Source organism: Somniosus microcephalus, chromosome 19 (assembly GCF_052327205.1).
Source record: "Somniosus microcephalus isolate GS21.2 chromosome 19, FLI_Smic_1.0, whole genome shotgun sequence".
In the NCBI taxonomy this organism is placed as follows: domain Eukaryota; kingdom Metazoa; phylum Chordata; class Chondrichthyes; order Squaliformes; family Somniosidae; genus Somniosus; species Somniosus microcephalus.
The window spans coordinates 71,840,737-71,858,414 of NC_141005.1; the positions used below are offsets into that span (position 1 = coordinate 71,840,737).

General features: G+C 48.7%; 1 protein-coding gene across 1 annotated transcript in view; it reads right to left on the reverse strand.

The window, feature by feature from the left end:
• sxph (saxiphilin) overlaps window positions 1-17,678 on the reverse strand; it is a 128,649-nt gene that overhangs the window by 3,709 nt on the left and 107,262 nt on the right. Inside the window, exons 13-15 of the mRNA XM_085962019.1 lie at window positions 7,011-7,173; window positions 3,382-3,464; window positions 2,634-2,818 (exon numbers count right to left, since the gene is read on the reverse strand). Of these exons, the coding sequence (XP_085818145.1) occupies window positions 2,634-2,818; window positions 3,382-3,464; window positions 7,011-7,173 (431 nt within the window). The remainder of the gene's footprint in view (window positions 1-2,633; window positions 2,819-3,381; window positions 3,465-7,010; window positions 7,174-17,678) is intronic.

Below are 17,678 nucleotides of genomic sequence, written 5' to 3' on the forward strand. Positions count from 1 at the left end.
TCTAAAGAGCCTAAACTCACCGGCGCTAATGTAATAAACACTTTTACTGATGTTAACTTCACTCCTGTGTATCTGCTCCCTTCTTTACCAAATGATCAAGATTTGGTTTGGTCATTTGGGTGTGCAACACATGTGAACGCAGCGCCCAATCTCTAAACCAAGTTACTGAGAAATCCACCCGGGAAGAGCTTTTGTTTGTCTGATATGGAGTGCACACTTCCTCCTCATGGGGCCCAGACAGCTTCAGCGCAGGTTGGCGACAGCCAAGGTTTAGCTACTGCAAGGGTGTGAAGGATTACTGCTGGAGTTTAACCAGCTGAAACCATGCACAGAGCTAGTGGCTACTCGTCTAGCCAGGGCCAGATTTCCCTTTATGGTATTAGTTACAGTGCTATCTGGAGTTAAATGGGAAGGATCCCAGTGACAGGATTGACTTGGATAGAGAACTGGTTGGCAGACAGAAAGCAAAGAGTTGGAATAAACGGGTCTTTTTCCGAGTGGCAGGCAGTGACTAGTGGGGTACCGCAGGGATCGGTCTTTGGACCCCAGCTATTCACAATATATATTAATGATGATCTAGACAAGGGAACTAGATGTAATATCTCCAAGTTTGCAGATGACACAAAGCTGGGTGGGCGTGTGTGCTGTGAGGAGGATGCCGAGAAACTCCAGGATGATTTGGACAGGTTGGGTGATTGGGCAGAAGCATAGCAGATGCAATATAACGTGGATAAATGCGAGGTTATCCACTTTGGTGGCAAAAACAGGAAGGCAGATTATTATCTGAATGGCAATAGATTGGGAGAAGGGGAAGTGCAACGAGACCTGGGTGTCCTTGTGCACCAGTCGCTGAAGGTAAGCATGCAGGTGCAGCAGGCGGTTAAGAAGGCAAATGGTATGTTGGCCTTCGTAGCGAGAGGATTTGAGTACAGGAACAAGGATGTCTTGCTGCAGTTGTACAGAGCCTTGGTGAGACCACATCTTGAGTATTGTGTACAGTTTTGGTCGCCTTATCTGAGGAAGGATGTTCTTGCCATGGAAGGAGTTCAGTGAAGATTCACCAGGCTGATACCTGGGATGGCAGGAATGGCGTATGAGGAGAGATTGGGTCGATTGGGCTTATACTCACTGGAGTTTAGAAGAATGAGAGGGGATCTAATTGAAACTTATAAAATTCTGACAGGACTGGACAGGCTAGATGCAGGAAGGATGTTCCCGATGGTCGGGGAGTCCAGAACCAGGGGTCACAGTCTAAGGATAAGGGGTAGGCCATTTAGGACAGAAAGGAGGAGGAATTTCTTCACCCAGAGAGTGGTGAACCTGTGGAATTCTCTACCACAGAAGGCAGTGGAGGCCAATTCATTAAATATATTCAAGAAGGAGTTGGATATATTTCTTAAGGCTAAAGGGATCAAGGGGTATGGGGAGAAAGCAGGGACAGAGTACTGAGTTTGGATGATCAGCCATGATCGCATTGAATGGCCTACTCCTGCTCCTATCTTCTATGACTGTCCAGGACTCATTAATGAACCAGGGTACTTGGTCAATCATCAACATTGCTTTGGAGTGCTGTAGACCTACCTGGCTCAGGTAGTGGGATATGAAATTTGCCATAGATTCAAATCGACCCCATATACATCCCACTTACCTTGCTTCCCAAGGGAGACAGAATGATCTGGAGCCATGTGAATACAAATGAAGATAGGTTTGGATGAATAAGGTCCTCATCCTTTAAGTCTACCATCGGTCCAGCACAGCTTTAACGTTCGATTGAACAGGCAGACGAGACCTCAGTTTAACAACGCTTAACGAGACATTGACAATGCAGCACTCCCTCTGTATTGCCTGCCTAGATTATGAGCGCAAGTCGTGGAGTGGGTCTCAAAGTCACGACCTTCTGGCCCAGAAATGTGAGCGACCATCCCTGATGTCAGGTGATTGTCCATAAATATCAGCAATGCAAACCCCGCACTTCGGCTTCTATGGGCAAGCGGCAAGATCAGCTCAGCCTCAGCCAGGAAAATGGAGGCTAATGGTATTCATTGCTGTTGGGACAGTCGTTATTTATCTTCGGCTTTGGAAGTGTCTTACTGTCCTTGAAGACACTTGTGCCACTTATACATTAGGGTACTGTCCCTGGGGGCAGCATCGTGACTGAGGATGAGCTAACGATTAGGATTTTTGACTCCACTCTAAAATGAAATCCTGCCATCTGCTGTCTGTAACAGTTTCCAGTCCGAGATGGTGAACAAACAACCTCTTTTAAGCTTCTGTTAGTTAAGTCAACCACCAAGGGCAACATGAGTGCAGCTAAGGTTTCCTCCTAGTGGGGTGGGGGAGGGGGGGAATGGAAGAAGGGAAGAGCCTTACTTCAGCTAAGCACCTCCCCACAAGAGCATAGCTTAGACTTCGAAGTTAGCACGTGGGTGAAGCATGTTATTACCCCCTACACTGCCCCGAGGCAACTTGTCCTCACTCCATAAGTGTTGTCTCTCAGTGCTGCCCCTTTGGCATCTGCAGCTATTATTTTTGAACCTTTTAAACAACTCTTCACACTAGATTGCTCCCGTCCTTCCCAGCAATGACACCATAATCTCTGAGAGAGAAATATACTCCATCAAATAGACACAGACCTGGGATTTCATCAGGAAGTCGTAGATTTTGGTGGCAATGACAGACCTGGTCATCACGATATTTGGGGGGATGGAGCCCAGGTTGCAGTTCTCCCACTCTGTGACTGGGGCACGTTCTCCACCTGGACATAGCAACTCAAAGTCATCAGGACTCCAACCGTCGGCCCATTCGCTTCTGCTCAGACCTGCATGGGGGACAGTCAATGGAGCTCATGGATCACTTTCAATATACATGGTTTCTTTTAGAAATCTGAGAAGAATTTAAATGATTCTAAATCTGTGTGCTATTTGTAGCGAGCCACCGGCTACAAATAGAATCATACAGCGCAGAAGGTGGCCATTCGGCCCATCGTGCCTGTGCCAGCTCTTTGAACGAGCTCTCCAATTAATCCCACTCTCCTGCTCTTTCCCCATAGCCCTGCAAATTTTCCTTTTCAAGTATTTGTCCAATTCCCTTTTGAAAGTTACTATTGAATCTGCTTCCACCACCCTTTCAGGCAGTGCATTCCAGATCACAACAACTCTCCGTGTAAAGAAATTCTCATCTCCACTCTGGTTACACATAGAGAAAATTAAACTCCTTGGACCTCCATATTGTTAATTTTTGCCTAAGTCTTTAAAGTAATATCAAATCTATCTACACCATGATTACAGCCACAAATCTTCACCTACTTCCAATCAACTCACAATGGACACATTCTTTAGCCACTGTCTATATCAAAATGTCACAGACTCGGTGCTAACTTACTCTCTATGTTTTCCATTAAGTTGTGGTGCTCCAGGAAGGCAACATCTCCAAAGCTTTTCCCACTGGGATTCCCAACTAAACACCTGGGAAAACAGCACAACAGTAACGGAGCAACAGCAATCATTTTTGTTCTGAATTTCAGCAATACAAATATCTTGTTTTTAACCCCCACATTTTCCGCCCAACGATTAAACTTTCCACGTGACTGTTCAGACCCACACGGCACTTCCAGTGTTACAAAGAAATGTTGCTAGAGTTGTAACATCACCAGCTTTGACCTCAGGCGTCCTGCTCCTGGTGCACTGGCGACTCTGGGGTTGATGCCACACTCTAAAGGCTCGAGCTGCGGTGTGTGAGGGCCGGGGGAGGCGGGAAGCCCACATGATGGTGCCAGCCTAAGTTCTGGGCCAATTTAACTCCCATCTTCGATATCGGACTCCCGGCGGTAATTACTACCAGAACTTGGTGATCCGATTGAGGTTTTATCCACCAGTGAGGCAACAGGCCCATGGAATTCGAATAGAGTCATAACGGCACAGAAGGAGGCCATTCGGCCCATCGAGTCCGTGCCGGCTCTCTGTAGAGCAATCCAGTCAGCCACATTCCCCCGCTCTATCCCCGTAGCCCTGCAAGGTTATTTCCCTCGAGTGCCTATCCAGTCTCCCCTTGAAAACACTGAGTGTCTCCGCTTCCACCACTTCCGTCGGCAGCGAGTTCCAGGTCCTCACCACTCGCTGCGTAAAAAAGTTTTTCCTCATGTCCCCCCTGTATCTCTTGCCCAAAACCTTAAATCTGTGTCCCCTAGTCCTAGTACCATCAACTAGTGGGAACACCCTTTCCCCATCTAGCCTATCCAAATCCATCATAATCTTGTACACATCTATCAAATCACCCCTCAACCTCCTTTGCTCTAATGAAAACAAATCCAGCTTCTCCAACCTGTCCTTGTAGCTAAGATCCCCCATCCCCGGAACCATTCTGGTAAATCTCTGCACTCTCTCAAGGGCCTTCACATCCTTCCTAAAGTGTGGTGACCAGAACTGGACGCAATACTCCAGTTGTGGCCTAACCAGTGCTTTAAAAAAGGTTCAGCATAACTTCTCAACTTTTGTACTCAATACCTCTATTTATGAAGCCCAAGATCCCATATGCTTTGCTAACCACTCTCTCAATATGTCCCGTCACCTTCAGGGTCCTATGCACATTAACTCCCAGGTCCCTCTGTCCCTGCACACCCCTTAAAACTGTGCCATTAAGTGTATATTACCTCGCCCTGTTCCTTCTGCCAAAATGCATCACCTTACACTTCTCTGTATTAAATTCTATCTGCCACTTGTCTGCCCATTCTGCTAACCTTTCTATGTCCTGTTGCAGTCGATTGGTAACATCCTCACTATTCGCCACACCCCCGAGTTTGGTGTCATCGGCAAATTTAGAAATTCTACTCTGTATTCCAATATCCAGATCATTTATATATATCAAAAAAAGCAGTGGCCCCAGTACTGACCCTTGGGGAACACCACTGTCTACCATCCTCCAGTCTGAAAAACAGTCATTTACCAAATTCGCTGTTTTCTGTCCTTAAGCCAATTCCTTATCCAAGCTGCCACTGACCCACCTATTCCATGAGCCTCAATTTTGTTAACCAGCCTTCTATGTGGTACTTTGTCAAACGCCTTCCTAAAATCCATGTAGACAACATCCATTGCATTCCCTTCATCAATCCTCCCTGTTACTTCATCAAAAAATTTAATTAGATTTGTCAAACATGATCTGCCTTTTACAAATCCGTGTTGGCTCTCCGTAATTAGCTTAAACCTCTCCAAGTGTCCGTTAATTTTTTCCTTGATTATTGTTTCTAAAACTTTACCCACCGCTGATGTTAAACTGACCGGCCTGTAGTTACTAGGATTGTCCTTACACCCTTTCTTGAACAATGGTGTCACATTTGCCACTTTCCAATCCTCAGGCACCTTCCCCGCATCTAGGGAAGATTGGAAAATTATGGCAAGCCCTTCCGCTATCTCCTCCCCCAATTCCCTTAGCAATCTGGGATGCAAGCCATCTGGACCAGGCGACTTGTCCACTCTAAGCATACCCAGCCTTTCTAGTACAATAGGACAAATAAGCACAAATAGGATTGAGTTGTTTGTGATTTGTGGGGCAGGTTCCCAGGACTCGTGAGTCATATATCAGCGATAATTTGGACACCCCGTTCTAAAGTATTCTTATTGATTTTTTAAGGCTCCTTCTAACCCCCTTATTTAGCCACTGTACGCGAGACATTATTTTCTCAACCAAATCTGCTTCCTTTCATCAGCTCTTAAAATAGCTTTAAATATGTTCCCTTTTTCCTTTGCTGTTCTATGTTGTTTGGAATTAGAATACAGAAGTGAGGAAGTGATGCTTCACTTGTATAGCGCCTTGTTCAGACCCCATCTGGAGCACTACGTTCAGTCTTGGGCACCGATCCTCAGGAAGGATTTATTGACCTTGGAGGGAGTGCAGCACAGATTCACCAGAATGATACCTGGGGTGAAAGGGTAGTAAATTATAAGGACAGGTTGCATAAACGAGACTTGTGTTCCCTTGAGTTTAGAAGGTTGAGGGGTGATCCGATCAAAGTGTTTAAAATGATAAAAGGATTCGATAGGATAGATACGGTGAAACTATTTCCTCTGGTGGGAGCACAATCTTAAAATTAGAGCTCGGCCATTTAGAGGGGGGGGGCGGGGGGAAATCAGGAAGCACCTTTTGACACAAAGGGTAGTGGGAATCTGGAACTCTCTCCCCAAAAGGCTGTGGTTACTGGGACAATTGGAGCTTTCAAGGCTGAGAATGATAGATTTTTGTTAGTAAGGGTATCAAGGGATATGGAGCAAAGGCGGGTAAATGAGGTTGAGGCACAGATCAGCCAAGATCTAACTGAATGGTGGAACAGGCTCGAGAGGCTGAATGGCCTACTCCTGTTCCTTTTTTTTTTAAGTACAGTTTCTCAATTAATGATCCCTGAGGATTTTTTGCGATACCCCAAAGTGTCCTCTTCCACGAGCACCAACATATTTATTCCTGGGGCTTCACTGTCACAAGATCAAATCTAACTTTACAATTATTGCGAAGGTCTGAGCTTCATTTTAACTTTTGCTCTCAGTTTCTCTCCTTTCCGAAAGTCCTTTTGGGCTGCGATTCCATGGATGTGAGCAGCCAGCCAGTACCTCGCCCATCAGTCAATCATGTGCGAGCTTAAACAGTGGGTCAACGGGCTTCAGGAACTGGACAGCCAATACAGCAGAGGTTGAACCGGTACCCGCGCAATGTACACTTTAGAGTAGGGGGGTTACTGAATAGTGTTCATGATTGGGAACTTTGGTTGAGTTTTTCCCCTTGTCTAACTTAGGTTGCTGAGGCCAATGGTAGCCTCCAAACTGCTGACCTGCCAAGATCAGGACACACAGGGATCAGACCTGGGGCCTTCCTGCACTGAGTGGTTATTCACTTAATATGAATGTATAGAAAAGAAAAAAGAAAGACTTGCATTTATATAGCGCCTTTCACGACCTCAGGACGCCCGAAACCGCTTTATAGCAGATGAATAAAATATAGCAGACAAACTTTATCCGTTTACTTACCGCAAGGCACCCATATTGCCATAGTAAAGTTCGTCATGGTTTGCTGCACATCTCTGATTGGACGATTTTGTCCCAGCTTGCTCCCTTCCAATGCAGACTTTACAAAGTTTGCCTTTACCATTCATCCCTGGCATACAGCCTTTGCGGAAGTAATTGGTATACGCTAGAAATCAGTGGGAGAAAAAGATACGACATAATCTTCAAAGTTCAAGTGTATGAGTATTCTGTTAGTTCTGGTCAAATGAGGTTGCCTTCATGTCTTAAGTCTACTCTTCTTCAGGTGACTGTATCAGAAATTCTTCACAGCCCCCACTGTGTGCTGAGTGACCTCTGGGGCTAAAGAGGGGAAATTCAGCCAGTGCTCACACTCCTGGTGCCATCAGGTACACCGCCCCCACCCGATCCCGCCCCGCCCCCCACCCCGCCCCGCCCCTGCCCCCGTGCAAGGAGTTCACTGTAAGTGAGTGTGCAAGCTCACTCTAAGTGAGTGTGCGAGGAGCTCACTCTAAGTGAGTGTGTAAGGAGCTCACTCTAAGTGAGTGTGTAAGGAGCTCACTCTAAGTGAGTGTGCGAGGAGCTCACTCTAAGTGAGTGTGCGAGGTGCTCACTCTAAGTGAGTGTGCGAGGCGCTCACTCTAAGTGAGAGTGCGAGGAGCTCACTCTAAGTGAGTGTGCGAGGCGCTCACTCTAAGTGAGAGTGTGAGGAGCTCACTCTAAGTGAGTGTGCGAGGAGCTCACTGTAAGTGAGTGTGTAAGGAGCTCACTCTAAGTGAGTGTGTAAGGAGTTCACTCTAAGTGAGTGTGTGAGGAGCTCACTCTAAGTGAGTGTGCGAGGAGCTCACTGTAAGTGAGTGTGTAAGGAGTTCACTCTAAGTGAGTGTGTAAGGAGCTCACTCTAAGTGAGTGTGTGAGGAGCTCACTCTAAGTGAGAGTGCGAGGAGCTCACTGTAAGTGAGTGTGTAAGGAGCTCACTCTAAGTGAGTGTGTAAGGAGCTCACTCTAAGTGAGTGTGTGAGGAGCTCACTCTAAGTGAGTGTGTAAGGAGCTCACTCTAAGTGAGTGTGTAAGGAGCTCACTCTAAGTGAGTGTGTAAGGAGCTCACTCTAAGTGAGTGTGTGAGGAGCTCACTCTAAGTGAGTGTGTAAGGAGCTCACTCTAAGTGAGTGTGTAAGGAGCTCACTCTAAGTGAGTGTGCGAGGAGCTCACTGTAAGTGAGTGTGCGAGGAGCTCACTCTAAGTGAGTGTGTAAGGAGCTCACTCTAAGTGAGTGTGTAAGGAGCTCACTGTGAGTGAGTGTGTAAGGAGCTCACTGTAAGTGAGTGTGTAAGGAGCTCACTCTAAGTGAGTGTGTAAGGAGCTCACTCGAAGTGAGTGTGCGAGGAGCTCACTGTAAGTGAGTGTGTAAGGAGCTCACTCTAAGTGAGCGTGTAAGGAGCTCACTCTAAGTGAGAGTGCGAGGAGCTCACTCTAAGTGAGTGTGTGAGGAGCTCACTCTAAGTGAGTGTGTGAGGAGCTCACACGGTTGAGGACTCTCTTTAGCATATATTTTTTTCTACAAAACCTCGCTGCTCCATTTTTGTTTTAAAACGTATTTATTTTAGTGAGTACAGACTTTTGTTTTTTGGATGGTCTATACTAAAACACAAACGGACTGGTAATGGGCCGAATTTGAGTGTTCGGTGTGGAGCGATTTCTCCATCGGCACAGCCAATGGGTAAGGCTTTCCAGCTGCCTTACAAACTGGGAAAATTATCCTCCAAAAGTCTGTTCTTTGAAACAGAAATCCCCGTTTCCCATTATTTCCCCCTCCTATTATACGCAGACATGAATTATTGATGTTCGCACCGAAGAAAAAAGCAGCACCCACCCCACCATCTCACCCCAGTCTTTTCCCTGTCCAGATTTCGACTTGGCCAAAGGAGCAACCTTATCCTCCCCAGAGCTCCGTGACCAAGGCCTTTACTGTAGTGTCCGTGTATAATAAGACACAGACTGCGGAGAACGGTACAACAGGTGTTTACTCAACGTGGCTCACACTGGAACTGATCTGTACAGATTACTACTCAGTGCTATATACAGGTGTGGTCACTGCCGGTACTGCAGTATACATGAGCTGTTAAAGATAGTTCCCCACTTAAAGGTATATACATTACAATTCCTCCCCTTTTAGATTAACAGTACCGTAACACTCATTTAACAATTAAATATCAAACTAATTACAATTAACACTTTTAACATGCAACATTAGCTGAAAATAGTCTATTTATATATGTAAAAAGTCACACAACACCAGGTTATAGTCCAACAGCTTTATTTGAAATCACAAGCTTTCGGAGCGCTGCTCCTTCTTCAGGTGAAGTGGAGAAATGCAAAACGGAACTACGCTACCTACATGCACACCAAGAACAGGAAGCTTGAGAAACTTGGCATCACCAGCAGCAGCAACCAAGCCTCCCCCGGTACCACGGTTGAAACCACAGGGAAATCCATCGTCAACCTGTCCGACCACACCCTTCAACCAGACGAAATTGAAGTTCTCAGCCGAGGGCTCAATTTCTGCCCCACCACCAAAATGGACCCCATCGGTCTCGCGGCAGACACAGAGGAATTCATCAGGAGAATGAGGCTCCGGGAATTCTTCCACAAATCCCAAGATGTCAGCAGCGAACCCAATGAGACAATCAATGATCCGGAACAGCAGACAGAGGGATCCGCAGTGCAGCAACCAAAGAAGAAAGAGTCAAATTGGACCCCTCCGGAGGGTCGCTGCCCTAAGCTTGACATGTATGCTCAAGCTGTCAGGAGATGCATCAACGCCAGATTCATCAGCCGCACTCACAAGACAGTCCAGAATGTCACCCGAGCACAACGCAATGCCATCCACGCTCTCAAGACCAACCGCAACATCGTCATCAAACCAGCAGACAAAGGAGGTGCCATCGTCATACAGAACAGAACGGACTATTGCAAAGAAGTATACCGACAACTGGACAACCAGGAACACTACAGACAGTTACCCGCAGATCCGACCAAAGAACACACCCGCCAACTCAACAGACTGATCAAAACCTTCGACCCAGACCTTCAAAGCATCCTACATGCTCTCATCCCACGTACTCCCCGCATGGGAGACTTCTACTGCCTCCCAAAGATACACAAAGCCAACACACCTGGACGTCCTATCGCATCAGGCAACGGAACCCTGTGTGAGAACCTCTCTGGATATGTCGAGGGCATCCTGAAACCCATCGTACAGGGAACCCCCAGCTTCTGTCGCGACACTACAGACTTCTTACAGAAGCTCAGCACCCACGGACCAGTTGAACCAGGAACACTCCTCGCCACGATGGACGTCTCGGCACTCTACACCAGTATCCCCCACGATGACGGCATCGCTGCGACAGCCTCAGTACTCAACACCAACAACAGCCAATCTCCAGACGCCATCCTACAACTCATCCGCTTCATCCTTGACCACAATGTCTTCACCTTCGACAACCAGTTCTTTACCCAAACACACGGAACAGCCATGGGGACCAAATTCGCACCCCAATACGCAAACATCTTCATGCACAAGTTCGAGCAAGACTTCTTCGCTGCACAGGATCTCCAACCAACGCTATACACCAGATACATCGACGACATTTTCTTCCTATGGACCCACGGCGAAGAATCACTGAAAAGACTACACGATAACATCAACAAGTTCCATCCCACCATCAAACTCACCATGGACTACTCCTCAGAATCAATCTCATTCCTGGACACACGAATCTCCATCAAAGACGGACACCTCAGCACTTCACTCTACCGCAAGCCCACGGACAACCTCACGATGCTTCACTTCTCCAGCTTCCACCCTAACCACGTTAAAGAAGCCATCCCCTATGGACAAGCCCTGCGAATACACAGGATCTGCTCAGACGAGGAGGAACGCGATGGACACCTACAGACACTGAAAGACGCCCTTGTAAGAACGGGATATGACGCTCGACTCGTCGATCGACAGTTCCGACGGGCCACAGCGAAAAATCGCATAGACCTCCTCAGAAGACAAACACGGGACACAACCAACAGAGTACCCTTCGTCGTCCAGTACTTCCCCGGAGCGGAGAAATTACGCCATGTTCTTCGCAGCCTTCAACATGTCATCGATGACGACGAACACCTCGCTAAGGCCATCCCCACGCCTCCACTACTCGCTTTCAAACAGCCGCCTAACCTCAAACAGACCATCGTTCGCAGCAAATTACCCAGCTTTCAGGAGAACAGCGACCACGACACCACACAACCCTGCCACAGCAACCTCTGCAAGACATGCCAGATCATCAACACAGATACCATCATCACACGTGAGGACACCACATGGTACATACTCATGTGACTCGGCCAACGTTGTCTACCTCATACGTTGCAGGAAAGGATGCCCCGGAGCATGGTACATCGGCGAGACCATGCAGATTGATACGCTTATCAATTACTTCATAAAAGGTGATGAGTCGAAGAAGAGATGACGAGTCGAAAGAAGAGATGAATAAGGCTTTTATTAGCTAAGAAGAGACCATGCTTCTTCGTGAGTGACTGAACAAGTCTGAACGAAACCCACACAGTGGTGGGTGGAGTCAGCTGAGGCATGCCTCCATACACAGCGCCACCCAGAGGTGGCAATATACAATACAGTGGTTTACCACATTCACCCCTTGTTTAATGTGAAGTCCGGCGGGGTGAAGGGTACTACAAGTTAAGTCTATCAGGAGGCCTTGTCTGACGTCCTAATCGTCGTGGTGGCGGCGGTGGTGTTGCAGCATCCGACGTCGGGTCTGGTGTCTGGGTGGTTGGCGAAGATTCCTGGGGCTTTGGCATGCCGTCTGCAGGGGTTGGGTTGGGAGGGGTGGTGGGGGATAACAGTGGTAAGGGGGATAACGGTGGTAAGGGGGATAACGGTGGTAATTCAGGGGTACCTGAGGGTGCGAGATCTCGTATGGAGACCGTGTCCTCCCGCCCGTCTGGGTATGTCACCCAGGCATACTGGGGGTTGGCGTGTAGGAGGTGCACCCGCTCGACCAGGGCGTCCGTTTTATGCGTCCTCACGTGCCTCCGCAGTAGGACGGGCCCAGGAGAAGTCAACCATGCCGGTAGCGAGGTTCCCGATGTAGACTTCCGGGGGAAAACGAACATTTTCTCATGAGGGGTCGCATTAGTGGCAGTACAAAGCAGTGACCGAATGGAGTGGAGCGCTGCAGGGAGGACCTCCTGCCAGCGGGAGGTCGGAAGGCCCTTAGATTTTAGTGCTAAGAGGACTGCCTTCCAAACCGTCGCGTTCTCCCTTTCCACCTGGCCGTTCCCCCGGGGGTTGTAACTGGTGGTCCTGCTCGTGGCGATACCTCTTGTTAGCAGGTACTGCCGAAGTTCGTCGCTCATGAACGATGAGCCCCTGTCGCTATGTATATAGCTGGGGAACCCGAACAGAGCGAAGATGTCATTCAGACACTTGATGACCGTGGTACTGGTCATGTCTGGGCAAGGGATGGCAAAGGGGAAACGGGAGTACTCATCAACTATGTTGAGGAAGTACACATTGCGGTCAGCGGAGGGGAGGGGCCCTTTAAAATCGACGCTCAGGCGTTCGAAGGGGCGGGTGGCCTTGATCAGGCTTGCTCTGTCCGGCCTATAGAAGTGCGGTTTGCACTCGGCGCAGATTTGGCAGCTCTTGGTCATGGTCCTGACCTCCTCGATGGAGTAGGGCAGGTTACGGGATTTGATAAAATGGAAAAACCTGGTGACCCCCGGGTGGCAGAGGTCATTGTGGAGGGACTGCAGCCTATCACTCTGCGCGTTGGCGCATGTACCACGTGATAGGGCATCTGGGGGCTCATTGAGTTTCCCTGGCCGATACAAGATACAAGCTGCGCTGCTGGCTGGCTTCCCCTTGCAGGCGTTAGCGTAATGGCCTTTCTTCCCGCAGCCCGAGCAGGTAGCTGTCTTAGCTGGGCAGTGCGCTCTGGGATGTTTTAACTGGCCACAGAAATAGCATTTTTGGGCCTGGTTACTGGGCATCGAAGCAGTTCTTACCGGAGGCTGCTGTCTCGGTTGGGTCGCTGCAGCGGTTGGTGCCGGGGGCGGCGGTCCCGTGTCCCACGGTTTCGATTGCCATGTCTCGGCGCCGTTACGGGGGTATGCCTCGAGGTTTCGGTGGGCCTCCTCTAACGAGAGCGCAAGGGCAATGGCCGTCTTCAGGTCGGGTTCCTTGCTTTCTAGCAGTCTCTGCCGGGTGTGGTCTGACTGGAGGCCCCTGACGAAGGCATCACAGGCGAGTCCCTGCGCGTGCTCCACAGCCGTTACCGCTTTACAATCGCAGTCTCTGCAGAGTGCCAGTAGCGCCCGTGCAAATGCCCCTACCGATTCTCCCGGTTGCTGCCTGCGGGATCCCAAGAGGTGTCGGGCGTAAATTGTGTTCACTGGGCGCGTATATTGCCCTTTTAGTAGCTCGAGGGCCGCCACGTACGTATTAGAGTCCCGGATTAGCATATATACTTGATGGCTCACCTGGGCGGTCAAAATTTTCAGTTTGTGATCCTCCTCTGTAACCTGTGAGATTGCGAGGAAGGATTCAAAGCAGCTCAGCCAGTGTTCAAACTTGGCTGATGCACCCACCTCTTGAGGGTCGAGGTCCAGGCGTGGTGGTCTGAGGGCTCTCAGCAATGTCTGCTGTATCCGTTGCTGTTGTTGCTCCTCAGGTGTCGCCATTTAACTTTTAGCTAATAAAATTGATACGCTTATCAATTACTTCATAAAAGGTGATGAGTCGAAGAAGAGATGACGAGTCGAAAGAAGAGATGAATAAGGCTTTTATTAGCTAAGAAGAGACCATGCTTCTTCGTGAGTGACTGAACAAGTCTGAACGAAACCCACACAGTGGTGGGTGGAGTCAGCTGAGGCATGCCTCCATACACAGCGCCACCCAGAGGTGGCAATATACAATACAGTGGTTTACCACACAGACACTGCGACAACGGATGAACGGACACCGCGCAACAATCACCAGGCAGGAGTGTTCCCTCCCAGTCGGGGAACACTTCAGCAGTCAAGGACATTCAGCCTCCGATCTTCAGGTAAGCATTCTCCAAGGTGGCCTTCGAGACACACGACAACGCAAAATCGTCGAGCAGAAACTGATAGCCAAGTTCCGCACCCATGAGGACGGCCTCAACAGAGATCTTGGGTTCATGTCACGCTACATGTAACCCCACCTGATGCAGGGTCATCCAGACTCGAGTCGACATTGGCTTGTTCTCTCTACATGGATGCGGCCGGACCTGCTGTGATTTCCAGCCAAAAAAAAAAAAAAAAAAATGTTTTTTGTCTGTTTTTTTGTTTTTCATACAGACCCCAGCATCTGCAATATTTGACCCCTTGTGACCCCACCTCATTGTTCTTTGATGTAATGTTTCCCTGACTGACCTGTTTGGACACCATTCACACCTTTGACTGCCGTGATTATCTCTCTGCCGAGGTGTGATAAATGACAGTTGGAAAGGTTACCTGTAAACATCTGACATGATTCTCTGACTATATAAGCTGTGTCTTTATGCATTTCTCCACTTCACCTGAAGAAGGAGCAGCGCTCCGAAAGCTTGTGATTTCAAATAAAGCTGTTGGACTATAACCTGGTGTTGTGTGACTTTTTACATTTGTCCACCCCAGTCCAACTCTGGCATCTCCACACCATGGCTTCTATTTATATATTCAGTCTTTGGGGAGGCTTCCTGATCCTTTCTGGATAGTGCCTTTCCCGAGTGTCTTGCTCTTGGTGCGGAGGCGATTCTGGCCCCCTGTCGTCGGTTGGTTCATCAGCTTCCGATGCTACTGTTTCTGGGGTAGATGCGACCTGTACGTCGGGTTCATCACCAGGTACATATGGGCGAGGCATGGGGTTGACTTGTTCCTGTGACTCTAGGATCTGGTCAGCATGGCGTCTCACGATGCTCTCCCCAATGTCCACTGTGTACATTAGTGGGCCCTGCCGTGTGCATATCGCTCCTGGCTACCATTTTTCTGTTCGGTAGTCGCGGGCCAAGATTGGTTGCCCTACATTGAAGCTCCTTGTTGGCTTCTCATGGATGTGCTGGAATTGCTTACTCTCAACATCTCTTCGTACGTTTGGTCTGAGCAAATCCAGGCGAGATCTTAACCTTCGGTTAAAGAACATCATGGCTGGGGCCTGGTTGGTGACTGCATGTGTTGCATTCCGGTAGGCGAACAGGAAATTGTCCACCTTGTGCTGCAGCGGAATGTTGTCATTGTACATAGCCTTTATTGCCTTCTTAAAGGTTTGTACGAACCTCTCAGCCAATCCATTTGTGGCTGGATGATACGGGGCGGATGTGTAATGCCTTACCCCATTCTTTTTCAAGAACCTCCGGAACTCTTCGGACACAAACTGTGGTCCGTTGTCGGAGCAAATCTGTTCTGGCAAGCCATTCCTGGCAAAAATGGTCCGTAGGACTGCAATAGTTTTCTCCGTGGTGGTGGAGGACATTTTGATGACCTCAGGCCATTTCGAGTGCGCATCCACGGCTATTAAAAACATTGAGTCCATGAATGGACCAGCAAAATCAATATGCACCCATTGCCATGGACATGAGGGCCACTCCCATGGGTGTAGAGGGGCATGTGGTGGTGCATTTTGGACTTTTTGGCATCCTGAGCAACTCTTGGTCAGGTCCTCGATTTGTTTATCGATTTCTGGCCACCACACATAAGCCCTGGCTAGGCTTTCCATTTTTGCCCCTCCCAGATGACCCTCATGAAGCTCATTGAGCACTCTATCCCTTAACATGGGTGGAATTACCACTCGGGATCCACACATCAAGGTCCCCCGGCACACTGACAGCTGTTCTCTCCTTGTCGAGAATGCTGGCAACAGTGAGTCACCATGTGCTGGCCATCCCTTCACCGTCAAATCATATACCCGAGACAGTGTCGGGTCATTTCGGGTTTCCTTTTCGATACAAGCGTTAGTTACCGGTAGGTATTCAACTATAGTCGAATGGAATATTTCGACAGGATCCGCTGCTGGTGCTTCCTCCGCAGTAGGCAGTGGCAGGCGTGATAGCCCATCAGCATTTCCATGCTGTTTTGTGCCCTTATATTCAATCTCATAGTGGTGCGCCCCTAGAAAAAGTGACCATCTTTGTAGTCGTTGCGCAGTCATCACCGGAACGCCCTTCTTCGGATTAAAAATGGAGACAAGAGGCTGGTGATCAGTCAGCAAGGTGAATTTCTGCCCGTGCAGATAGTGATTGAACTTTTTCACTCCCCACACTAGGCTGAGGGCCTCCCTGTCAATCTGGGCGTAGTTACGCTCGGCTGAGGTTAGTGATTGTGACGTGAAGGCTATTGGCCTCTCTGAGCCGTCCGAGAATTTGTGCGACAGCACCGCTCCAATGCCGTAGGGTGACGCATCACATGCCAACCGAATTGGTAATGCTGGGTTGTAATGGGCCAATACCTCTTTCGATGTGATTAGTGTTTTGCTCTTCTGGAAAGCTCATCTACATTCGTCACTCCACTTCCATGGCACCCCAGTTTGCAGTAGGGTGTTCAGTGGGTGTAGTATTGTAGACAAATTTGGCAAGAACTTATGGTAGTAGTTTACCAGCCCGAGGAACGACCTCAGTTGTGACACATTTTCCAGTGCTGGAGCCTTGACTACTGCCTCAATCTTCTCTGGGGACTTATGTAACCCCTCTATCGATAACGTGGCCACAATACGAGATTTGTTTTCTAAAAAAGTCGCATTTGGGGCGGTTAGCTCGGAGCCCATATTCCTGCAACCTAGTGAGCACCTGCTCCAGGTTGGCAAGGTGATCACTGTCATTTTCGCCCGTGACCAGGATGTCGTCCAAATAACACTGGGTCCCTGGGATCCCTTGCAGGACTTGTTCCATTGCCCTCTGTCAAATAGCCAGAGCTGATGCTACCCCGAATACCAGCTGGTTGTATTGGTAGAGACCTTTATGGGTGTTGATTGTGAGGTATTTTTTTGAAGCTTCTTCTACCTCCATTTGTAGATACGCCTGGGCCAGATCAATCTTAGTGAAGCGTTTCCCTCCAGATAGCGAGGCGAAAATATCTTCAATCCGCGGAAGTGGATATTGTACGGTGTGAAGGACCGGGTTCACTGTTACCTTAAAGTCCCCACAGATGCGAACCTTCCTTGGTTCCCCAGGCATGCTGCTCACGACTTTTTCATCACAGGGACGATGGGTGTAGCCCACTCGCTCCAGTCTACTTTGGACAGTACACCTGAACGTTCCAGACTCTCCAGCTCTGCTTCGACGGCTGGGCGGATCGCATAAGGTACCGGTCTGGCCTTAAAAAATTTTGGGCTTGCGTTTTCTTCCATTTTAATCGTCGCTGTCATGCCTTTTAGTGTTCCGAGTCCTTGCTGGAACACTTCTTTCACGTCAGTTAGGATCTTTGACAGTCGCCCAGGTGTGACGTCGTCATCCTTTTTGTCAGCCACAGTCAGTGCCTGTATGGAATGCCAATCCAGTTGTATTTTCCGGATCCATTCACGTCCCAGTAATGGTGGTCCTCCATCTTGCAAAACATACAGGTCTAGTTTTGGTGTTTCCTTACCGTTATATATAACGGTCACCCTTA